Raw genomic sequence first — 26,093 nt, forward strand, 5'->3', positions numbered from 1 at the left:
GCCCCCTAAGGCTGGCAGCACTCACTGTGACTGCAGGGGCTTAGCTACAGCAGTGCAGGATGAGGGGGAGCTTACAAGATCAGCACATGCTGGAGGGAGGGGGGGCTGGCTACAGGGTGGGTGAGTCGGGAGGGGGGCTGGCTACAGTGCGGGTGAGTCGGGAGGGGGCGGCTGGCTACAGTGCGGTGTCTGGAGGGAGGACTGGCTACAGTGCGGGTGAGTCGGGGAGGGGGTGTTTCTACACAGTGCGATGTCGGGAGGGGGAACTGGCTGGCTACAGTGCGGTGTCAGGAGGCAGGACTGGCTGGCTACAGTGTGGTGTCATGAGGCAGGACTGGCTGGCTACAGTGCGGGTGAGTCAGGAGGGGGAGCTGACTACAGTGCGGTGTTGAGAGGGGGACTGGCTGGCTACAGCGCGGGTGAGTCAGGAGGGGGGCTGGCTACAGTGCGGGTGGGTCAGGAGGGGGGGACCGGCTTCAGTGCGGGTGAGTCGAGATGGAGGGTTTGGGCAAAGGAGACTGGCAGAACACATACAGGGGTGGAGTTGATTGCAGGCACTGCGCTCGCTGAAGTGGTTCCACGGGCTCCCAGCTGAAGGCAACTCCGCCTCCAAGTCCTCCTTCCCCAGCACCCCAGCATTTTAGAGGCAGGGGAGGGCCCCGACAGTACTGTGTGTGTGTGTGTGTGTGTGTGTGTGTGTGTGTGTGTGTGTGTGTGTGTGTGTGTGTGTGTGTGTGTGTGTGTGTGTGTGTGTGTGTGACCTCCCCTCGGCCAGTGCCAGCAGCAACAGTTGAAGAGCAGCAGGTTATCCTCTCCAGGGATTTTGGGGATGCCCGAACACGGGCCCTAGGCGGAAGCCTAGGTTGCCTAATGGTAAATCCGGCCCTGATCATTATCAAAGCTGGAGAAATGTGCACAGACTAAAGGAAACATCCACTAAGCGATTTTATTGAGCGATTGAACGATAACAATATCGTTATCGTTCAATCGTTCATAAATCGTTTGCAAATTGTTTGCAAAAATATCTTAAACGACCAGCGATGCGCGGTCTCGCTGGTCGTTTAGACATCTATCATCGTGGAAACATGCTGTATAACCTGAGGCCCTCAGGGAATCATCTACCAGCTACATTATTATACAGTGAAAAACTAGATTCTTAAAAAAGTACATTGGACTCTTGAATTTGAGGGCAGCAGGATTCAAACATTCCAAGATGTTTCCTGCCACACTTTGCAATAGCGATGTCTCCTCCCCTTTCTTTGAGTTCTGGAAGAAGGATATCAAATATATATGGGGTTTTCCATTCAGCCTCAATGTGCAAAGTGATGGAAAGCTCTATACAGTATGTTGAAATCATCATCTGACCTACAGGACTTCTGTTCTGCCGTTGACATCGAGAAAGTTCCTCTCCCGGACTGGTCTGTGTTTTCCTCCCTAATAGATGCTTCTACGCTGCTTCCCATCGAGAAATGGCAAAAGGTTTCTTGCTAGGGCTCAGATGACCCAGGGTAGCTTATTTCAGTTTCTCTGTGCCAACTTGCCTTTTTTCTCTCTTTCATGCTCCACAGTGCATTTTTTTGATGCTCTGATAATTTCCAAGGTGCCCTACTTCAGTTTGCCACAGTGAATATTAAGAGCTAAATGTAAATCTCCTTTTACGTTAGAAGTCTATACTGCATTACAAGATTTATCTTTATTCTTGTTATTTTTATGCTAATATGTTGTGATACTGTAGTTTTATTATCTGTTTCTGGTGGTTGTGGGTAGGTTTTATGCTGGGTGGTGGTGTGTATGGGCCTGCCCCCGGGTGGGTTTTTTCTGCCACCAGTGTTACTTTGAGCTTTGCTCTAGTTTGCCTGCGCCAGTGACCCAGTGTGGCTTTTAACTAATTTAACTGTGTCTGTTCAGTATAGCAATGCATATAATGTTAACTCTTTCTTCACTTTCCCTTTAATACCTCTGGGTTAGTTGCTTAAATTGCTTTCTAGGGTTACTCTTAATTTTATTGTTGTTCTCCCTTCACTGTGGTTCTCCCATTGGATACCTCTCCTATTGATCCATGTCCCCTCACTATTAACACGTAGGGGTTTAACACTCCTGAGAAACGCTTTCAGTCCGAACAAGCGAGTATAGTTTTTGTTCAAGAGACACATTTTTGTTCAGATTCTGCCCATATATATTTCAACTATTACTATCTTACCATTTTCTATAGCAACAATAGTGAGGCTAAGTCTGTCACATTTTGGGTTTTTAGACCCAAGACAGGACCTGTGAACTGGGCTGTTGGGCTGTAGCAGAATAGAGGTGGTACTGTAGCATCAGAGGTCTACTCATGGATGAGATCCATGTGGTAAATGCCTGGGGCCCTCCGAGAGGTCAGTGATACTTGCAAAGCTCCCAGTCTGCCCATGCAACCAATTGAGTAGAAATCAACCCCTTCCCTGAATATAAGGATAAGGGGCTGGAACCAGTGTCTGAGAACTCAGGGGACAGCACAGCGAGTAATTCAGGTAATTGGTAACCTGTCTGGAATCTTCTAACAAATGCTGTAGACAGATTATCAGACCTTGGTAACTGGAGCCTAAATCCTAAAAGTGGAACCTAGATCCAGCACTCAGTCCTTAATGCACCCAGCACCTTAATGAACGCTGTAGCAGAAATTCAGCATGAACCCCAATACTCTAGGAGAGGATCCACAGAGCAACAACCACCATCAATAGAGGTACCGATGGTATGGTGAGTAGTGAGTCCCAGAGTAGGTCAGGATCTGAAATGTTAAGTAAAAGCAGAATAATGCATGTAAGGAGTAAATTGAAGTCCACTTGAACCTGCAATCAGCAGGAGAGAGATACTAAGAGGACTTGCTAGTAGATTAAATCACTGTAACAGAAGACTTGGCACTGGGAGCACTAGGAGAGTCTTGAGATGCCTTGGAGACTTCAAAATACAAGCAGACTGGAATTGAAAATAACTTGCAGACTTGGACTGGAGATGAACCGGTTAAGATGCAGGTTGCAGACGTGGTACCGGAGACTTGAACCAGACTGAGGCCGGAGGGAGCATCAGGCAGTCGGAGTTAAATCGCAGGCTTGAACGGACTGTAACTGGAGATAAAAGCAGAGTAGCCGGAGTGGAAACTGAGGCTTTAACTAGACTGGAACTTGATGTAACTACAGAGTAGCTGTAGTAAAACCAGAAGCTTGAACTGGACTGGGAATGGAGGTAATTGCAGAGTAGCCAGAGAAAGCAACAGTCAGCCGGGGTGGAACTGCAGGCTTGAACTGGAGTGGGACCAGTGATAGCAGCAGCCAGCTGGAGTGGGTCCGCAGGCTTGGATCAGAGTGAAACCGGTGTGAGTAACAATAGTTGAGCTGGACTGGAACTGGTGCTTAAACACAGGCTGGTACTGTAGGTGCAGGCTTGGAAATAGCATACAGCGCAGCACTGGCTTACTCAGAAGCAGCAGCTTGCAGGAATCCAGCAGCACAGGTTCAGGCAGTGTGTTGGAAATAGCACTTACTCATTAGTGAGTGAGATCACTGGAAGGTAAGGAACAACATTGTTCCAACAAGGTGCTTGTGTCAGGTGGAGACTTAAATAGGGTGCTCTTGTTAGAGATAGGCTGACGTGGTCATGTGAGTGCAGGATACAGATAGAGACTGGATACTGGTGCTTACCTGATCAGAGAAAACATGGCTGTGCCTATGAACCGCAGGAAATGGATTGATAGTGCACTGGGAGAGAATAGCCCACCTTGGTAAAGCACCGCCGGACAGGGTAATAGTGACTAAGTCCCGGTTTTTGTGAAGTTGCCATCCTTTGTGCTCATAGACTTCCCCTCTTGGAGGTAGCCACTACTCAACTGAGCAAAGGGAGAGGTATTTTGGTTAAATGTCAATTATTCTCTAAAGATTTTATTTTGGTTTCACTTTATGACACAATGCAGGTCAATCAGTCTTTTTCATTAAGGTGTTAGAAAAGATAGTCAATTTGCAATTAGGTATTTTGTCTCTGGGTGGTGATTTAAACTGGCCAATGGACCCAAGTGCCATTCTCACGCCTGCTTCCGTATACACTGTCAGACAAACTGTACAGTTTAGACCATCAGCTGATTGACCCGTGGTGCCTTGCACACCCTCTAGATCGGGATTTCACCTTCTTCTCCATTCGCCATCAAAGTTATAGTATGCTTTGTTATTTTTTCATCCTGCATTAGTTTCTTTCTCCCATATAGGCCTCTTCTGGTGCCCATCTCGTTTTCAGTTCTGGATTCCACCCATCGCAGTTGATCCTGGTGGCTCATTGAGCTTATTCTCCAAGACCCCATTTGAAAGGGTGAATTATTGGTTGCTGTGGATGAGTTTATTCTCAATATCTCTATCCCAGATGTCTCAAAGACTTCTATTTGGGAAGCACATAATGGTATTGAGAGGCAAACTTATCCAATTGGGGTCTAAACTTGAGAAACAAAAGGCCTCCCAAATAGTGGATCTCTTGGGTACCATTAAGTCCCTACAACTGCAGCATAAATGAAGGAATGAACAATCAGAAGCTCACCAGACGCTTTGCAAAATTCTTAATGACAAAGTTGAACAAACCTTTAGGAGATGCAGCTACTTTTGGTGGGAGAAAAAAACTCAGTAAGCTTCTGGCACAAGCTCTGAGGAAACAATGCTCCCCCTCTTCATCCCTAAGGTAGAGACAGAACAGGGAGTAAACTGTACATTCCTCCAAAGAGACTGCCTCATTGTACTATAATAAGCTTTACAACCTGACCCCTCTCTTTACATCTCCTGATAGGTTCCATCTCTCTACTCAAATTCAGTCTTATCTAGAGGATAATAATATCCGTCATTTCCAGAGGAGATGATCATTTCACTGGAAGCCCTTTTACACAAAGTGAGGTTGATGAGGCAATCAAGACTTCCCTGACAGGCAAAAGTCCTGGACCTGATGGATTTATTACAGTATATAATGTTATAAACGCTTTCAGGAGTAGATGGTCCCTATGCTGGCCCAGGCATTTAATGTAATTTGTGACTCCCATTGTTTCCACCCATTGCCTTATCCAAGGAGGGTAAAGCCCTGACTAAGTGCTCCAGCTACCACCCAATTTCTCTTCTAAACATGGACATAAAATTGTTTGCAAAGCTGATAGCGAATCACCTGAAAGTCTGGCTCCCTGACCTAGTGCATCCGGATCAAGCTGGTTTTGTACCCGGCATAGAGGACAAGGACAACACTACTAAAATAATTGACCTGGTCCAATCAATATTGGCTTTGATGTCCCATGGAACGACTAGGTTGGAACTTTCACGCTGGAGTGCTGGAGCACATGGGTTTTGGTAGAAGTGTGTCCCGCCCACATTTTGGCGCTCTATATTCACCCTTCGGCTAGGGTTAGGGTGAATGGGATTCTTTCCAACCCCTTTAATAACTCCAATGGAACCAGACATGGCTGTACTCCCCTTATTTTTATCTTTTCCAAGGAAGCTCTAGTAAGGGCAATTAGAGCCAACTCTGATATTTCAGGCTTTTTGATTGGGGGTCAAAATTAAAATTGCTACTATTTTGTGATGGCTTGTTAGCAATAGTTTTGAACCTGGTGGTCTCCCTCCATAATCTGATCAGTGAATTCTACAGATTTAGTACCCTCTGTTACTTTTTAAAATATATTTATCCAAATTGACCACCTTAAATATTTCAACCCCTCACAAACACACACACATATACACTGTTATGGTCACCTAGGACTTGCCGTGTAAGATCTCTAAAACCACGGAGACGAGGTCTTCACCAATAACAGCCACCCACTGTTTCCTTAGAGTTGGACATGTTCACTGGTACTTAGGTGGCCGCCTGGACTTAACTTGAGATAGTAGAGGCTTATACGGTTATCCTAGGGCCACAGGATGTTAAGACATCTCACAAATGATAGAATAGAATCCAGGCCATACAGAACATGACACTACCGCAGAATCAACAGCAAATTCGTACCTTCTTGGTAATGTGTGGATAATGTAGAATGTGGATCCCAGGTTTTTCTATTTTGGCCTTGCCTTTACAGGACTTAGGGTCTCATTCAGAACCGCTCGCGAGCGCAGGACGCTTGCATGCGGGTCGATGGTACCCAAATGCGCATGTGCACGACGGAGGGAGCTCCGTCGTGTGCATGCGCGAGACCCGGATAGCGACAGCCAAGCTGTCGCTCCGGGTCTCGCACCAAAGGGGGCGTGCTGTCGATGGTGATTCACAGCACGCCCCCTTTGGTGGGCGTGCCGGGGGCGTGGCTGCCAGACGGAGGCGTTCCCATGGAAACGCCTACCATTTGGGTCCGGCCCCACTGACATTACTAGTGATGTCAGTGGGAGTGATTTTGGCTCTGATAGAGCCAAAATCACTCCAGGGCTTGCGGCAGCGAGACCCTACCGCAGGGTCTCGTCGCAAGCCCGATGGTCAAAACCAGCGTGACCATCATCATGGACGCTCGCATAAGCTGTGGGTGGTAACCCACAGCTATGCGAGCGTCCAAAAGGCCGCTCCAAATTTAAATAGGACGGCCCTGATTCAGAGCGAGCGCTCTGGTCAGAGCGTCCGGCTCTGAATCAGGGCCTTAGTCTCTTCCTCAAAACCCGATCGTGTCATACACACAGAGGAATCAGAGCAGGCTTTCCTTAATCTTAAGGATAGTCTGTCCAAAGCACCTGCATTGGGAATACCTGATTATGAAAAACCTTTTGATTTGTATTGTACGGAAGCCGATGGTTGTGCTGCAGGTGTCCTTACACAAAAACATGGTGATGCCAGTAGGCCCGTAGCATACTACAGTACTAAATTGGACACTGTGGCAAGATCACTCCCCACCTGTTTGAGAAGTGTAGCAGCTACTGCTTTATTGGTGAGTAAAAGTGAGGACGTAGTATTGGGTCATGATATGATTGTATACACTCCCCATGCTCTGCTGAACTCTGCTCAAACCAGACACGTCTCTTCAGCTATGTTTACCAAATGGGAACTAGCTCTAATCGCACCTGCAAACATCACTGTTAAACGTTGCAGCACGCTGAACCCAGCAACGTATTTACCATATGTACAACATGATGTACAAAGGGTGGAAGGAGGCGAGTTCAGCGGACATAATGATACACACGTTTGTATGGAATATCTGAATCATACCTTTACTGCTAGATCTGACATACACGACACACCTTTAGAGAATGTAGATATGACTTTTTAATAGAGGTGAGCGGGTTCGGATTTCTGATATCCGAACCCCCCCGAGGCCCCCCGATCCGAGGCCGATCCGAGTCAGGCTCGACTTTTCCCGCCTGACTCAGATCTGAAATCGAGGCAAAACGTCATCATCCCGCCTTCCGGGTCTCGCGGGTTTTGGATCCTATATAAAGTACCCGCGTCGGCGCCATTTTCTCACTCGGCTGTGGACAGTGAAGATGGAGGGTGGGAGTTAGGGCTGGCTGGGCTGTGTAGTGTAGTGCAGTGTAGTGTTGTGCTGTGCTGTGCTGCGCTGTGCTGCTGTTGTCCATAAGGGCTGTGTCCACTACTTCAAAGTCCATAGGGGCTGGCTGGACTGTGTTGTGCAGTCAGTTGTCCATAGGGGCTGTGTCCACTCCAAAGTCCTGTGCAGTGTCCCAGTCCTAAAGGGGTGCTGTAGTGTTGTCCAGGGGGTGCTCTGTCCGTCAGGGGTGCTCCCCCCAAGTGCAAAAAATATATATATTTTTTCTGTGTTTGTGAATTGTGTGCACTGTGGCTGCACGTGCATCAACAAAGGAGCAGCGCCAAGCGTGCACCTGTGTCCCATAAGTAAAAGGCCGGCTGGCTTGTCCGTTAAAGGGTGCTGTAACCCCCAAAGGGCACTCCAAACAAAATAAAAAAATATATTTTTTTGTGTTTGTGAATTGTGTGCGCAGTAGCCGCACGTGCATCAACAAAGTAGTGCCAAGCGTGCGCCTGTGTCCCATAAATAAAGGGCCAGCTGGATTGACCGCTAAAGAGTGCTGTAACCTCCAAAGCACACTCCAAACAAAATAAAAAAATATTTTCTGTGTTTGTGAATTGTGTGCACTGTGGCTGCACGTGCATCAACAAAGGAGCAGCGCCAAGCATGCGCCTGTGTCCCATAAGTAAAGAGCCGGCTGGCTCATTTCTTAAAGGGTGGTGTAACCCACAAAGTGCACTACTCTCCAGCAAAAAGAAAAAAAATATTTTCTGTGTTTGTGTGCGCCTTAGCCGCACGTATATATCAATATAACATAAATGGAGGACCAAACTTTCTCCGATAAAAATAAAATAGGGAAAGATCAAGAACCACTTCCTCCTAGTGCTGTTGCTGCTGCTGGGAGTTGTTCATCATCCCAGAGAGGAAGTAGGAACACCACTACTTTTACTAAACAATTGACCCTCCAACAGTCCCTAGCGAGGAGGATGAAGTACGGCAGCAGTCATCCTGAAGCAAAACGTATAACTGAGGCCTTGACTGCTATGTTGGTGTTAGACGTGCATCCGGTATCCGCCATTAGTGCAGTGGGATTTAGACAATTGATGAAGGTAGTGTGTCCCCGGTTCCAAATCCCGTCTAGATTCCACCTGCATCCTCAAAGCAGCAACAACAAGCGTGCGTCTGTCTGTTAAAGGGTGGTGTAACCCTCAAGGTGCGCTCCACAAACAATAGAAAAATTCTTCTTTTTTTCTGTCTTTGTGAAATGTGTGGGCTGTAGCCGCACCTGAATCCTTAAAGCAGCAGCGACAAGCTTGCGTCTGTCTGTTAAAGGGTGGTGTAACCCTCAAAGTGCGCTCCACAAACAATAAAAAATTCTTCTTTTTTTTCTGTCTTTGTGAAATGTGTGGGCTGTAGCCGCACCTGCATCCTTAAAGCAGCAGCGACAAGTGTGCGTCTGTCTGTTAAAGGGTGGTGTAACCCTCAAAGTGCGCTCCACAAACAATAAAAAAAATCTTTTTTTTGTCTCTTTGTGAAATGTGTGGGCTGTAGCCGCACCTGCATCCTTAAAGCATCAGCGACAAGCATGCATCTGTCTGTTAAAGGGTGGTGTAACCCTCAAAGTGCGCTCCACAAGCAATAAAAAAATTGTTTTTTTTTTCTGTCTTTGTGAATTGTGTGGGCTGTAGCCGCACCTGCATCCTCAAAGCAGCAGCGACAAGCGTGCGTCTGTCTGTTAAAGGATTACATTGGTGACAGCATCCAGGTAGGCATGTCAGACAGTCCGTACATGTACTGGCAGGAAAAAGAGGCAATTTGGAGGCCCCTGTACAAACTGGCTTTATTTTACCTGAGTTGCCCCCCCCTCCAGTGTGCACTCTGAAAGAGTGTTTAGTGCAGCCGGGAACCTTGTCAGCAAAAGATGTAGGAGGTTGCTTCCACAAAATGTGGAGAAGATGATGTTCACAAAAATTAATTATCAACTCTTCCAGGGAGACCAGCCTCCAGAACGTACAGAGGGACCTGTGGTGGTGGATTCCAGCGGGACAAATTAATACTCTGTGAGGATGAGGATGTACACAACACTGAAGAGGGTGAGGAATCGGTGAATGAGGAGGATGAGGACGACATCTTGCCTCCTTAGAGCCAGTTTGTGCAGGGACAGATTAATTGCCAGCTTGTTTTGTGGGGGCCCAAACTAAACAATCATTTCAGCCACAGTCGTGTGGCAGACCCTGGCGCTGAAATGATTGGTTTGTTAAAGTGTGCATGTCCTGTTTATACAACATAAGGGTGGGTGGGAGGGCCCAAGGACAATTCCATCTTGCACCTCTTTTTTTTCTTTGCATTATGTTCTGTTTGGGGCCTAGTTTTTCAAACTGCCATCCTGTCTGCCACTGCAGTGTCACTCCTAGGTGGGCCACGTGTTTGTGCCACCCACTCGTATCTCTTAGCATAGTCATCTAGCTACCTCGGTGCAACCTTTTGGACATAAAAACACTATTGTGAGGTGTGAGGTGTTCAGAATAGACTGGAAATGAGTGGAAATTAAGGTTATTGAGGTTAATAGCATTGGAGCAGAAAAACCCACAAATTCTGTGATTTTAGCTGTTTTTATGCTTTTTTTTTTAAAAAAATACAGATCCAAAACACAAAACCCAGAACCCAAAACACGGAAGGGTGGTTTTGGCAAAACCAATCCAGATCCAAAACACGAAGAAAGATCCAGATCCAAAACCAAAACACAAAACACGAAAAGTGGCCGGTGCACACCCCTACTTTTTACACGGATGGGAGTTGTCATAGACAAACAGACACAGGTGAATTATATACAGGTTATGCTGTTGTAAATGACACAGACATCATAAAAGCCAAACCTCTTAGTCCTCCTCACTCAGCCCAGGTGGCAGAGTTAGTAGCACTAACTAGAGTGTGTGAACTGGCAGCAGGCAAATCTGCTAACATTTACACTGACTCGAGGTACGCGTTCGTGGTGATGCACGATTTCGGGGCTCTATGGCGGCTGAGAAATTTTATGACAGCAGCAGGCACACCAGATGCACATTCCCGACACATAAAACATCTTTTAAAAGCAATCCCTGCCCAAAGCTTTGGCAGTAACCAAGTGTAAAGCCCATACATGTGAGGATGACCCGGTGTCACTGGGCAACAACAGAGCCGATGAAGCTGCAAAATGGGCAGCAGGGTTAAAAATGTTTTCTCCCACTGAAAAAATTATGTCTTTCCAAACAACTGATTTGCTGAAATTAATTGAGATGCAAAATTTGTGTTCAATTCAGGAAAAGTCCATTTGGAAGTCCAAGGGATGTGGGCAAGAGTCCTCCGGGCTCTAGAGGGACGGACAAGGTAAGCCAGTAGCCCCCAAGGCATATTACTCCAGCCTGGCTGAGGCAGCAGACGGTCTGACTCATCTGGGAAAACAAGGTATGTGCAAGTTGGTGAGAGCATACTGGTGCGCACCAGGTTTTTCTTCACAAGCAGAAAAGATAGCAATGTCCTGTCTGACCTGCTTGAGGAAGAACATAGGGAAAGCGATCCCTACCGAACCGTCCCACATTCCACCGACTGATGGACCTTTCCAGGTGATACAAATTGATTTCATCCAATTACCACCCTGCAGGAATCTTAAGTATGTATTAGTGTGCACTGATGTATTTTCTAATTGGGTTGAGGCCTACCCAGCGGCCACTAATACTGCTGCATTTACTGCCAAGAAAATAGTTCAGGAATTTGTATGCAGATACGGTATCCCTAAAATCATCGAGAGTGACAGGGGTACTCATTTCACAGGTGATGTTTTTCAAAATATGTGTAAGCTGATGGGTATTAATAGTCGACTTCACACCCCCTACCGACCGCAAGCCAGTGCCAAGTTAGAGAGGATGAACGGGACTATTAAAAATAAGTTAAGTAAAATCATGGCAGAGACTGGACTAGGTTGGCCAGAAGCATTACCGTTGGTCCTGCATAGTATAAGGACCACTCCCAGACTCCCTCTAAATCTGTCTCCCTTTGAAATACTGTTCGGTAGACAACCTCATTTGATTATAAGTCCACAGGAAGACTTGAAAGGTAACGAGGTAACTGTAAAGTATCTTATATCAATGAGTAAGCAGTTAAAACAACAGCAGCAGAAACTGAAATTGTTGTCCAATGATATGCCTGAAACTAACTGTCATGGTGTTGAACCAGGAGAATATGTTATGATCAGAAATTTCTTGCGTTCAGGTTGTTTGACTGATTGGTGGGAAGGTCCGTACCAGGTGCTGCTGACAAGTACTACATCTTTGAAGGTGGCTGAGAGAGATACCTGGGTCCATTCCACTCACTGCAAAAAGGTCAACCAACCGGTGGAGAAACGAGTCAGAGACAAGGCTGATAGCGTGAACCTGACGCTCGTGAGCTTGTTCCAGGGGTTCCCAACCACGGTCCTCAAGGCACACTAACAGTCCAGGTTTTAAGGATAGACATACTTGAGCACAGGTGACATAATTAGTACCTCAGTTATTTTGATTTAACCAGCTGTGCTCAAGCATGGATATCACTAAAACCAGGACTGTTAGTGTGCCTTGAGGACCGAGGTTGGGAATCACTGGCTTGTTCCAGGAGGATTGAAAAGGTCATAGTGAGATACCTGAACTAAAAGAAATCTGCAGGTCTTGTTGTGGCAATGGACGGGCCTGCTGTGTTCATTTTCATATTCTCTTTTAGAGTGTTCACCATCCTGGTCGGTTCGGGAATGTCCGGTTTCTGTGAAGGGGGACCGATTGTGGAGAGGGGAGTTGATGGCAGTGCTGATGGAGTGGAGTCAGAAGGAGTGCAATGCCAATCAGAGGAGTGTCTGACCAATCTTAGTACTGTTATTGTTAAGAGAGCTGTTATTCCGGATACTCGGGGACGGTGTGGAGGTTTATCATGTGAAGATTCCTGTATTTGTGAGCTTTGTGGGTCCCTAGTTGATGAGAATTGTATCCAGCGGTGCCAGCCTAAATATAACCCGTACTGGGGTGGGTATCCTTTAGAGGATTATCATAGCATGGTAGGCAAAGTGTTAAATCAAACCAATTGCTGGGTGTGTTCACATGTGCCACAGGGACAGCATATTGTAGGGTTGGTGCCATTTCCGCTGAATATCACGGAAATTTTTGAATTCCTCTCATCCAAACCACCTAATTTCAAACTCCATCAATTCCAAGTAGATAGATCACTTTTGTGTTTAAACATAACCAACCCCAATAAACCCGGGAGTTGGGAGGTGACAGGGAATAATCAGATGATGACCTTCTCACAAAGATCTGATAATGAGTCCATAAACCATGATCTGTTACGCTCAATTAAATCTAGTGGGAGACATTTTAGGTACCAGTATGCATTGAGTTCCACCAAAGAAATTATTGGTAAGGTGCCAGATGGTTATTGTGCTAAAATAATACAGCCAGAAACTTGCATGTACCAGATGGAAGACCCAGAAATAGGATTGTTTGCAACGGAAATGTGCTTAATGATAATGATGCATACCATTCCTTATGTTCTCCCTGATAATGTATATTTTATATGTGGAAGAAAACGGTATAAGTGGCTCTCCCCGAGTTCCAAAGGTTTGTGTTACCTGGGAAGAGTAGTCCCAGAAGTTATGGCCCTCACAAATGTTGAAATGCTTGGCATACATAAAAACACACCGTCACCATATCTTCACACACAATATGAACACAGAGGCAAACAAAATATGATACCTGGTGATGTGCACAAAGCCACTCAGTTAATTAGTGAGACAACTGGCTTTCAAGTTCTAGTCGCATTGGATCCCACCAGGATCCTTCGGGGTACATTAAACTTTAGATACATTCAGGAACTTGCTAAATTGATAGATAATATCACCGAGATGTACGATGACAAATTCAGGTATACAGGGAGAGAATTGCAAGCATACAAGAAAGAACTGGTGCAACACAGGCTAGTGTTAAATTATTTAACTGCTGATACTGGAGGGTATTGTGTAACATTGGCGACCCAATTTGGAGTAAAATGTTGCACCTATGTCACCAATGATACCAGCGACCCTAAGAAAGTGATAGACCGGAAGATGGATGAAATTCTGCAGCTAAAATGGGAATTTCGTAAGAACCATAATGCTTCAGTGGCTGAAGTAGGGGAGAAGATAGAAGAATGGGTTTCATGGCTGAACCCAGTGAAATGGTTCTCAGGTCTAGGAGAGTGGGTCCAGGAAGTGATCACCAGCATAGGCAAATTCTTAATCCTTATACTGATTGTCATCTTAATAATTGGTATATGTGTCCGGTGTGTTCCTATTGTGTTGAAGTGTGGAAAATGTAAAAATAGAGTAAAACAAAAGAACGAAATTATGATGGTGGTCAGTATGAATACCGAGGTAAATACAGAACTGCATTACAACCCTGAACTAGGAAATACCATCATTTAATGTATTATATTTAGACATGCATAGAATGTATTATTGAAATGTTATTTCAAAACACCTCAGATAATGTAAAGTCTCAAATTTCCCCTTCAAGACTGCCTTTATAGGACTGGTGTATCCCCACACCTTTCATATGATCTTCCAAGATCTGCGGTGTGCGTATAATAGTAGTTTTATGTCCCCACTCAGAGACACATTATTGATGGATTAAGAACCACCTTGTGCCATCCCACAATTACACTAAATAGTATATAAATGTAAGCCTAAATTATATTTTAAAATCAGATTGTGATAGCATGTTGTTTGCTATCAAAGGGTGGACTGTCGAAGCTGGATAATTGGCTGAGACAAGATCAGTTTAAAATTGGATCGCAGTGACGCCATCTTGCGACTGGCCGCAAGACGCCATCTTGGAAATGAGATCGCAAGACGCCATTTTGCGAATGGCCGCCTAAGCGCCATTTTAGATAAACTCACACTTTAGTACATGTGGCGATATTACTATTAGCATCATGCGATTGCATCTTTCACCATTTCTCATACACACATTAATACGCACAATTGCGCTGTTAACTAGTCACATATTAGCGAATGCATAAGACCCTGAATGAAAACGCTGAATATTAGCTTCATGCACACGCATCTGCCCCAAGTTAACTAGCGTCTTTACATCAAACCCCACATACTCACACATTACATATTCACATACAAGGTTCCATAAGCTATAAGGTATAAGATTCGAGTATGCACATTTATTATCATTGCTAGGAAATAAAGGTTATTTCATAACTAAGGTTTTTTACGTGATAAGTAAGCCATGTTTGGTATTGTACTGTTGCGTACTCTCTCAACAGTATTCCAGTAATATCGATGGAGAGATCGCAACATGTATTCTCAACTTATGGACCGCAGAGACTTTAAGCAACAAAATGTACATTATATGAACAACTGTTCGGATTTGCATGAGGCGGGAAACCAGAGACCACCAGTTGTTAGAGGCTGGACAGTGTCTATTTGAACCAACCTGTTAAATGCCTTGTAACATATGCCCTCTCCTTTAGGACCAATGGTATTAGCAACAAACTTCTCTATTGTGTTGTTTATTTCTGGAGGGTATCAATATGTGTGCTCTGACCCTGGGTTCCTAGTCTTCGTGCCGAATGCTGATTGACGAGGGGTTTCTTGCTGATGCCTACATCTGGACCAGAGAGCGCTGCGTATGTATAATTGTACTTGGGTCTGTATAATCTCTTTGCGCTAAGATTATATGAGTATCATAGCGTGTAACTGCTGTACTTTTACTTGAATAATACTTTGTGCTTTGGAACCACAAGTTCTAGGTCTGGAGTCTTTACTTACTGTATGACTGCGTACGCAAATTAGCGTCATCCTTAGAGGTTTATAGGCAGGATATTAGAAGGTATAGGCAGGGGTATATAGAGGTTCAAAGGCAGCATCGTTAGGTGTCTAACCTCTCCCCCCAAAACCAAACCCTAACCCCGCTACTCTCCCTAAACGTAACCCTCCCCCCTGCGGCTAACAATAAGGGCACCCTGGACTTACCTCGTTCGGGCTGGCGTCCTTCAGCGTTACGGCGTCGGGATTAAGATAGGCGTCACTATTTCACCACCTATCTTAAGTCCCTTGTCGGAATTTCCTTGTCGGTATTGAGACCGGCGGCATCGCGGCCACTGGTCTCACTACATCCCTGATGGGAGTATCATAACATCCATGCCCAACACTTAAGATGGGTACACACCTGGCTGATGATTGGTAAGTGCATGCACAGTCATTAGGCCATTGTGTCTGTGCTGACCACACAACTGGGAGTGCATTCAAATTGCCTGCCCAGTTGACATGTCAGTAACCGGCGGATCCCTGCAGTAAGTATTCAGCAGATCGCCCCTTACACACAGCCGGATGTGCCGATATATCGGCTGTGCTGCAGGGCAGATACGATATGTCTGTTAACAACATCGTTCACAGACATATCGTCTGTACACACCTGCTTATGCACTACAGATATATTGCCCATTCAGTGGAACAGGTGATCTATCTGTCAGTGTGTATCTAGCATTAGTTATTTAATCCTTCCTAATATTAAGATGCTGCTTGTTATTATTTTGTGTGCAGATAGCACCAGTGATGGATTAGATAACCTCAGGTCCCAGTCTGAAATCTAGGATTGGGCAATGAGGAGAACTGTAAACAAAAATTCCTCACAGCATTGTTAGTTATACTGAATGCTGGTATATTAACAGAGCTGGCGCAATCCTTCTCTGTGCTCTAAGCAAAGTTTCAACTTACTGCCACTCCTCCCCCAGTACCTTCATCACAGACCCTCACACTTGACTTTTATAAAATATAATAACCTCCTTTTATCATAGGTGGCTGACAAACCTGCAGTTTAGATGTACTGATGTCTGATGTTGAACACTGTCAGGGCAGGCAAAGGATTTCTAGAGGGGGTTCCTGTTTGATTTCAGAATAAAGCAAAACTTTTTATTACTATAAACCAACAATAGACACTTTTTTATGATCTTCATTTGATGTGTCATTTTAAATCAGAGAAAAAAAAGCATGAAAATATTTAACATCTTTTCCCTCACATCCTCCTGTCCTCACTATTTTCCCCTTACATGCCCCTCTGCCCATCAGCTTTTCCCTCACATGAACCTCTGCCCATCAGCTTTTCCTCTACAAGAACTTATGCCCACCAGCTTTTCCCTTACATGCCCCTCTGCCCACCACATTTTTCCTGACATGCCCATCTGCCCACCAACTTTTCCCTCACATTCCCCTGTGCCTGTCACTTTTTTTGCACATGCCAACCCTTGTTCCTACTGTCTGAAAGTTTTTCTCTCACAAGGCCCCTTCAGACCACTTTTCCTTAATCAGTTGCATTACCAACACTTTGCTGCCCAAGGAAGGTGTCTTAATGGTATTAAAGTGCTGCTATGTTTTACAGAGGTCTCAGCTCTGCACCCCTCCTCCTGCTGTTTCTCTTTACCGTGCACCCCCTTTTCTTCACTGTAAGCTCCCTCTTCCCACCCTAATTCTATTCATCCTGGACCTTCATTCTACTCCCTAGCACACTTCATTCCATGCACAAATGCTCCTCCTCTAAGTCCACTCCCGGCTCTCCACTCAGCTCTGGGAGAAGAGGCAATCTTTCCTCCACGCCTCTTCTCCCAGTCTCTTACCTGTCATATCTCTCCTCTCCTCCTCTCTACAGTGCAGACAGCAAATCACCATTGTGGACTTGACTTAATGACAGTGCGCTATTGTCATGGTCAGTCAGAAAGGTCCAGGCTGGGAGTCATATACAGTTTGAGGTCAGCTCCCCTAGGGTTGTAGTGGGGTCTCCCAGGCATTGGGGCCAACATGGGTCCCTGGCACCCCAACAGGCAACTGGTTCTAAAGTGGTAGGAGGTTGAAATTTTATGTAACTTTATATTTTTACAGTGCATCTGCCTGTAAACCTAGGTACCTTTAGAGTCTGCCGAGATGTTTCCAAACAACAAAAAATAGGCTACTTCTTGGTACATAATCATGGCATTTTGACGTGTGCACAGAATGAATTTCATAAATAAGGAACTAAGGGCCTGATTCAGAGCCGGACGCAATTAGCGCTCGCTCGTCCAGAAAATAGGGGTGGCTATTCAAATCAACCGTTCGCTCTTTGCGGTCTGTTCACGCCTCTAGGTCTGAACGAGCGAACCAAACTTGCGGTCGTTTTTTTAAAAAATATGCCCCCTGACCGTTCGCATCCTACGTCATGTCCGCTATTTATTACATTAATCGAGTACATCGACCAGGGTATGAACTGCTCGCTATTCTTGGGGTTGGTTTTTCCTACCACAATTTTGCGAGCAGTTCTGACTATAAAATAACCCAGTGACGTGGTCAGTGACGCTGCTGTTTTAATTATGCACACCCATAAAACGCCCGTTTTGACCTTTAAGCACGCCTGCGTTCGGATCTCCACTCCCCGTTGTCAAGCACCTTCCCCCTTTACCACCCACATACGCCTCTTTCTGTCACTCAAATTATCAGGCATTCGCTATTTTGCGAGCACATGAATTTCGACCGCACTGACTGGTTCGCGCATGCGTATAGCGATCCGTACGCATGCGCAGTTGGGCAAACATCGCTCGGAGCGAACGAGCGGCCGCTTACGAGCGGCTCTGAATCAGGCCCTAACACCCCACACACACAGAAAACATTACATAAATCTACAAGATAAAGAGCTGACAAAGGCTAGAAGAATATCTTTATAGCTGATACTAGCTTCCTCTCTCTTGCAGCTATGGAGTGGATACCAAAGAGATATCGTCCATCTGTGTCAATGTTTCAAAGTACTTGCCTCACCATCGGACAGATCATCCTGGCAGGATTAGGGTATGCCATAACAGACTGGCGATGGTTGCAGTTGGCACTTTCCTTACCGTACTTCATCTTCTTCATTCTCATCTGGTAGGCTGCTGCTTTGAAATGGTGAACAGAGAATTAGCACACAAATTACAGCAACACTATAAAAAATTATAATAATCTTAAACATATTTTAATTATATATAATCATTAATATTATTATCATTATTACTATTATATGATTCTTTAATTGAGCTTATTTGTGAAATTAAGTTACTAATAACCTTTGGGTTATTCATTAACCTGTGATCAATTAAACTATAATATTAACACATATTTACAAGCCCTCAATGCGCTATCAACACTACAAAATATATATACAAGTTGAGTTTCCCATATCCAAATATTCCGAAATACGGAATATTTTCAGCATGACTGAGAAAGTGAAACCTTTGTTTTCTGATGGTTCAATGTACACAAACTTTGTTTAAAGCACAAATTATTAAAAATATAGTATAAAATAACCTTCAGGCTGTGTGTATAAGGTATATATGAAATATAAAAGAATTTCATGTATGTACACAAACTTTTTTTTATGCACAAAATTATTAAAATTATACTATAAAATTACCTGCAGGCTGTGTGTATAAGGTGTATATAACACATAAATGCATTCCATGTTTAGATTTGGGTCCCATTCCCAAGATATTTAATTATTTTATGCAAATATTCCAAAATACGGAATATTCCGATATCCAAAATACCCCTGGTCCCAAGCATTTTGGATATGGGAGACTCAACCTGTATATATATATATATATATATATATATATATATATAAAAAATGAGAAGAATTGGCACTCACCAGGTAGCTGACAAGAAAATTGGTTTTTAATTACCCATCTTGAGGGAGAAAGTGCATAGAGCCATAAAGTGCAATAGTCATAGTCTACGTTTCGGTCCTATGTAGGACCTTCTTCAGGACATCACAGCAGACATGTTTCAGCTTGAAAACCAAAGACAGACTAAATACCACCACCACTAGCTGACATATATACCCACTTCCATTAGGTGGAGCTCCACCCACGCAAAACACAATGTATGCTGGGACATAGTCACTGCATATTGTAAACAACTAAACAAACATATCCCAGTCGACACTAAGATGATTTCCTTATTAGCAATGAGTCCCACCGCCCATAGAGCGTCGAGAACAACTTCCACATGGAATTAAACAACAGATATAAGAGAAAGAAAACGGCGCTATTACCGGAAGTTCCATGCGTTCCACAGCAGTGGGACGCATACCTACAACCGGAAGTCGCGCACAAATCATTGTCGGGAGTTAGTCAGCGCTATAGTTACAAATAGCGCTGACATTCTCATGGGGCTGTCATTATAATACTGTCAGAGTGCCCAAAATGGGATCAACGTCATCTGCACATTCAGCAGCAAAAGTTTATTGCTCTAATGCCTTCAATGGCACATAAGGACCCAAACAATAGAGGGCATGCAGCACAACATATCTCAATAACACCCCCTGCTGGTCTGGAGGATAATACACCTACACACCACAGGGAATAAATGTTCAAAAGTGGGTTCTCATTTAAAAAAATATTATTAGCAATGCGTTGGTGTAGGTATATATGTCAGCATAAAACCAAACATTGAAAAAAATATATATTACAAAAATAATAATCAACAATAAAAAGTCATATATAAAGAAATGACCCTAAACAACATTAAATAAGGAAAAGGAAAAATGGGGACTCCCATAAATATATAGAAGCCCTCATTTCAAAATACCATCATTACAAAAAACAACATCATTTCAAAAAAACATTAAGTGGATTGGATTCATTAAGTCCCTTTGGAACTAGAGTGTCTAACTCAAAAATCCATCTTGCTTCACGTTTACGTAAGGCAACATCCCGGTCACCACCTCTTCTCAAAGCAGGGATATGATCTATCATCATGCATTTCATACTAGACACTGAGTGCCCAAGTTGTAGAAAATGTAGTGCCACAGGTTTATCTGTTCTCTGTGTCTCTATCGCCATTCTGATGGATGAGCGATGATTCGCCATCCGTTCTCTGAAGGGTCTCTTCGTCATCCCGACATAATACAACCCACATGGGCAAACTAGGATGTAAATAATAAAGTCCATAAGACAATGTAATTTGTGTTTTATTTTTATCCTTCTGCCATTGTGCGGATGAGCGAAAGTAGCTCCAGTCAATAAAGACCGACAAGTTGTACAGTCTGGACATCTGAAACATCCCATCTTCCGATTGTGCAGCCAAGTGTTCGTTTTTACTTCTGGTGTCATAGTTGGTCGCATTAAAAGATTACGAAGATTGGGACCACGTCGATAGGCACAAACCGGCGGCTTCTTGCCCAATGCTCCTAATTCACGATCTGACGTGATTATGGGCCAATGTTTACAAATAACTTTATTGGCATGATTAGAAGTTGCATCAAAGGTGCTTGTAAATAGCATCCTTGTCGGGTCCAATCTGGAATTTTCTGTCAGACCTGTCTGTGAGTGCCGTGTTCTTGCCTTAAATAAACATCTACGTAAAGTCATGTCTGAATAACCTCGTTCCAAAAATCGCTGGGTCATCCCCGCAATTTGTGTTTCTGCTTGGGAAACTGAGGAATTGTTCCTAAAGATACGTAAGTATTGAGAAATTGGTAGACTTTCTTTTAATTGACTTGGATGTTGACTCGTAGAGTAAAGTAAGGTATTGCGATCAGTGTCCTTCCTATAAAGGGTGGTGCCGAGAGTGTTGCCATCACGATATATCGTGACATCCAGAAAATTGATCTCACAATGATGTACTTGACTAGTAAATTTTATAGGGGAATCCAATTCATTCAACAAATTGACCATGTCCATAAATTGAGCCTCAGAGTCCAACCAAATCAAAAACAAATCATCAATGTAACGCTTGTAAAATAAAATTTTTGACCCAAATACAGGTAGGATATGCATCTGTTCAAATTGTGCCATATATAGGTTGGCAGACGCCGGCGCCAAATTTGACCCCATGGCGGTGCCTTTACGTTGTATAAAATAACTATTACCATATTGAAAATAATTATTAGTCAGAACTAATTCAATAAGTTCCAGCATAAATTCAACTGGAGGACCATGATAATCATTGTTTGTGAGAGCTTGTTTAACAGCCTGTAGGCCGCCATCATGAGGGATCACAGTGTATAGCGAGGATACATCTAACGTAGCCAACAGTATATTGTCAGGAAGATATGTCAATGATTTAAGGCTAGTGAGAAAATCATTAGTATCCTTCACATAACTAGGCATCTTAACAACAATATATATATATAAAATAAAGCAGCTCCTCCTGCAGGATCCCGGCCAGCAATGGATCGGCATAGAGATCATAAAACAAAACAGGAAGGCTCTTATTGCGTAGTAATTAGATACCCAAACCAGGGCTGTAACTAAGATAGTGCGACTACAGGGCACCGCAGGGCAGGGGGCGCTGTTTGGGCCTGTCAATTTATCTGTTTATTATCATTCTCACTTGTAGCTTCCTCTCTTATCGCCAGCATCTCCTGGCCTCCCCTATCTCTTCCCTGGCCCTTCTCTATGATGGCCCTTTTTCAGGTGCACTATCTTATGTCCCTATTTAAAAATTGGATGGGGTGGGGGGGTGCCAAGGCTCTCTCTGGCACAGGGCACCAAAAAGTCTAGTTATGGCTCTGACTCAAACAATAGTGACAAATAAGTATTATGCGTACTTGAAAGTGGAATTTATAAAAACTTGACATTAATATACAGTAACAAACATAGTTCACCCAGGTCTAAATGAAGAAAATCTAGTAGACGTCTAGAACAATGGTGCAGAATCTTCCTTGGTGAGCATACAAGATCATCCAACACGTTTCATTAAGAAACAAACTTCCTCAGGGAATGTCAAACTTTTATATGGTGGACCGGAATCCTGAGAAAGGACCACACCACAAGCTTCATTGATTCAGGTAAGATTTTAAAATTCCACTTTCAAGTATATCTAAGTACACAATGAGCGGCTTCCTGTTTTGTTTTTGGATATATGAATGGAACTAGGACAATCATATTTATTTAGGTTGGGTATATTATTCTCTACGTAGAATTGTGGCATTACAAGTGACAGTATACACTCATGTCACTGCTTATGTTGGAATTGTGGACCTACTAGAACCCAGATTAGCATACAAGAACAGTCATGGGTTGTCAGCATTTGATAGCAAATCCATTGGTTTGGCTCAGAAAGCTGCATGTGATGTGTGGCAGTTTGCAATCAGCAACAAAAACCGCACATTAATAAATACCCAGCATTATGTCTCCTCTGTCTTTAATTTCATTCTGCGTTATTTGTATGTCCTTTATTTTTTCAATAGTTCTCGATTTTTGTTCATCCACTACCTCTCCCCCCCCTCGCTGCCTTTTTCGCCAATTATAGTTGGGTTCCAGAATCCTTCCGGTGGCTGGCACTTACAGATCATTCACAACAAGCTCTTTTTAACCTGAATCGTGCAGCAAGAATTAATGGGGAGAAAGACGGGAGCTTTGTCACTCTTGAGGTAACATGTATTTCAACAAGCTGCAGTATGTAATGTTCTATGGGGGAATTCAAATCTGGCTCATGTGTGGTTGTTATGTCCTGCTGCACACATCACCGGGAATTGTGGCATGGACTCCTTGCTCCTCTGTGGGGTACAAGAAACAGTATTCAATGTTGGTGGGTCCAAAGTGTTGACTAAGGAATTGCGACAACTATGTGTGACAGGTACACTATTGCTTCATTTTGAATTCCACCCTATTTGTCTACTTTACCAGTGTCATCTATCAAAAGGTATCCTATGTATAATTTATGTACAATAGATTGTTATATTAAATGATTCACAATTTTACAAAGGGCTTATCCATGCAGTTAGGGTAAGGCAACATAAGCTAATCAATGATGATAATCACGCAAAGGAGCACACTGGTATAGAAAGTGTACAAATCCCAGCTTGTGCTAGTGGCATTATTTAATGGAAGATGGGTCATAAATATAAATATACTGTATGTAACTACATTACATGTCGAAATCCAAAATGATCCAAAATCTGAAATTTGAGCGCCTGCTGATATACCGATACAGTAGCATGTAAAATTACCTTCAGGCTCTGTGTATAAGGTGTATATGAAACATAATTTAGAGACTGTTATGAGAGGGTGACACCGGGATACAGCAAGATACAGAAAGAGAGAGAGAGAGTGGAAGTAACTGCTTAGAATTGTGATCTAGCAACAGAGGAGATGGCAAGCCAGGTCCTCTCAGCCTGAACCACTAGTGAGTCGAGTGCAGGAGCATTGATGTAAGCTCTGAGAGATAGGGGCAGAACCAGCGGTGGTCCAGCCAATGTATTGCACAGGGGCCCACCGCTTTGAAGGGGCTTGCAGGCAGCCATATTATTAATAGGCCTGTAAGGTACTAATAATGAGTCAGACTGACTCATTATAGTACGATGCTCACAGCCAATCATCGGCCGCTTACCAGAGTAGCGACATCTGATTGGCTACTCGTGGGTTCCATCACTTTCCGGGGAACAGTTGTATGTGGAAACACAACACATACATCTCCTCTGTCCAAGGGAACGCGAACACTGGGTTTTTATTTTTTTCATTTTTATGACCGGTATCTCTACTGGAGAAGAGGACTGACCAGGAGGTATGTGAGTATTATTTATTTTTGTAGGGAAAATCAGGGATGCTACTGGACATCAGGGACAAGGTAAATATAGTATGTGTGTGTTTGTATGTATGTAATAAACTTTTACTATGTACCGTGTGTGTGTGTTTACTGTGGCTTTTTTACAATTTTTTATTACAGTGGGGGTACTTGTGCCGGCCACCTGCTGGCACTTGTATTTCTACAAGTGCCAAAAGTCAGGCACGCTGGGACCTGTAGTCCCACTGTAAAAAACAATAGTACAGATTTATTATTATGACTATTACCCCTGCACCCACTGGCCAGGGGTGCAGGGAAGAGCCCCAGGCTTCAGCCCAGGCATGGGATGCTCAGGAGAGGGGAGACCCCTTTATTGGGGGGTTTCCACCTCCCCTGGGATCCTTGGCCTGGGCTGAAAAGTTTGGGGTGTTAATGCTTTGGCCAGATAACCCAGTGAAAGGGTCCCCTGGCTGTGGAATTACATTCCGATTAGTTTGAGCCGTTGCTGGTTTTAAAAATATGGGGAATCTCACGCCATTTTTTCCCCCGTTTTTTTAAAACCAGGACTGGCTCACAGAGCCCAGTGCTGGTTCATAAAATACGGGGGACACCTACACATTTTGTCCCCCATATATTTACAACCAAAACTGGCTCACAGAGCCAGGGGGGGCGGGGAACCCCACGCAGTTTTTTTTCTGATTTAACCCTTATTTTATAGACACAAGCAGCCTGCACATATTTCACTAATATGTGCAAACTGCTTTGTTCAGGAGTGTTGTGCTACGGGGAACACAGGTAGGAAACACATACACCATCGAAAACAAGATTCAGCAAAACTCGATTTTTGGAAAATTTTGTGTGTTTCACTTGTCAAAAGTCACTCGTGCTCCTGTGATGCTGCACATTTTTAAACTTGGGGAATCCCGGACTAGACACGATTCTTAGTAATTTTACCCCAAAGAGTCAGCATCGGTTGCAGATTATTTGATTGCTGGTCTTCTAAATAATCAAATCAGAGTGCAGAATGGCCACGGGAACTGACACACCTGAGCCATTTTTATTGCGTACATGATCGCAGCCGCAGGATGTGAAAATGGTTGCGACATGTCTGGGTTTTTGCCACCACTCTCCGTTACCTCCCTCAAAATCTACCAGCCTGCCAATCACACTGCGAGTAAAAAGTAACCGCAGGTGACTAAGGTAATGCACCTTGATGCATGCGCAGTACGACGCATTTGCAGTTTACCGATAGTTGCTTAACTGTGTAAATATCGGCATTGCGTACATCACTGAATCAGGCCCAGAGAGTGCAGGGGGAATCTGAGAAGATCCCACAACTCAGCATCAGACGCAGATCATGCAAACATCAACTCCTTGAGTGAGTCTATGGTCACTCAGAATGGCCCCATAACTAAGATGCCGGAGCCATGTTTCCTGCATACATGATCGTAGACTCAGGTTATGACACGCCTGCGTTTTTAGCCCACGTTCCCCGTTGCCTCCACAAATGCTCCCTGTCTGTGAATCATACTGCAAATAAAGACTCTCACTGTGTAACTACGGTAATGTACCTTGATGCATATGCAGTGCCAAAAAAATAGCTCCATTTGTGAAAACATCGGCATTGCATACAACTTTGGATCAGGCCCTCCGTTAGCTCTTTCCATTGGAAAAGCATACTAATACCACCTGAAAATTAGCTATCAGAAGGGGGTGATTCAATTGCACATCCTTGCTATTATGCAAATGCAGCAGGAAGTGTATGACACCCCCTGCTGCATTTGCGATCCCAGCACTGCGACGGAGGTCGCGGGCTGGGATCACCATCGTGACCATCGGTAGTCGATGGTCGCGATGGTGGATGGTGCTGGGCCGCCAGCCAGCTGAGTAAGCCTCAGCTTACTCAGAATGGGCCGGCTTGCAAGGCCAGTACTGCATCGGTCTACGCAGTCCCCGGGCTTGCCATTCCCAGAAAACAGGGCGATTTGCAAAACAAATTCGATTCAAGACGGTATTGAACAGTGATTTGCTGTTCGATTTGGCATGCATGTACAAATCGAACGGAAAATCACCCTTCAAAAC

The 26,093-nt window shown here is 44.2% G+C and overlaps 1 protein-coding gene across 1 annotated transcript in view; it reads left to right on the plus strand.

Annotated features, from left to right (window-relative positions):
* The window catches only part of LOC148515315 (solute carrier family 22 member 6-B-like), a 104,946-nt gene that overhangs the window by 28,525 nt on the left and 50,328 nt on the right, over positions 1 to 26,093 (plus strand). Inside the window, exons 4-5 of the mRNA XM_088480130.1 lie at positions 18,221 to 18,389; positions 22,758 to 22,878. Coding sequence (XP_088336256.1) covers positions 18,221 to 18,389; positions 22,758 to 22,878 — 290 coding nt within the window. The remainder of the gene's footprint in view (positions 1 to 18,220; positions 18,390 to 22,757; positions 22,879 to 26,093) is intronic.

Source organism: Taudactylus pleione, unplaced genomic scaffold (assembly GCF_031769625.1).
Source record: "Taudactylus pleione unplaced genomic scaffold, aTauple2 ptg000250l, whole genome shotgun sequence".
Lineage (NCBI taxonomy): Eukaryota > Metazoa > Chordata > Amphibia > Anura > Myobatrachidae > Taudactylus > Taudactylus pleione.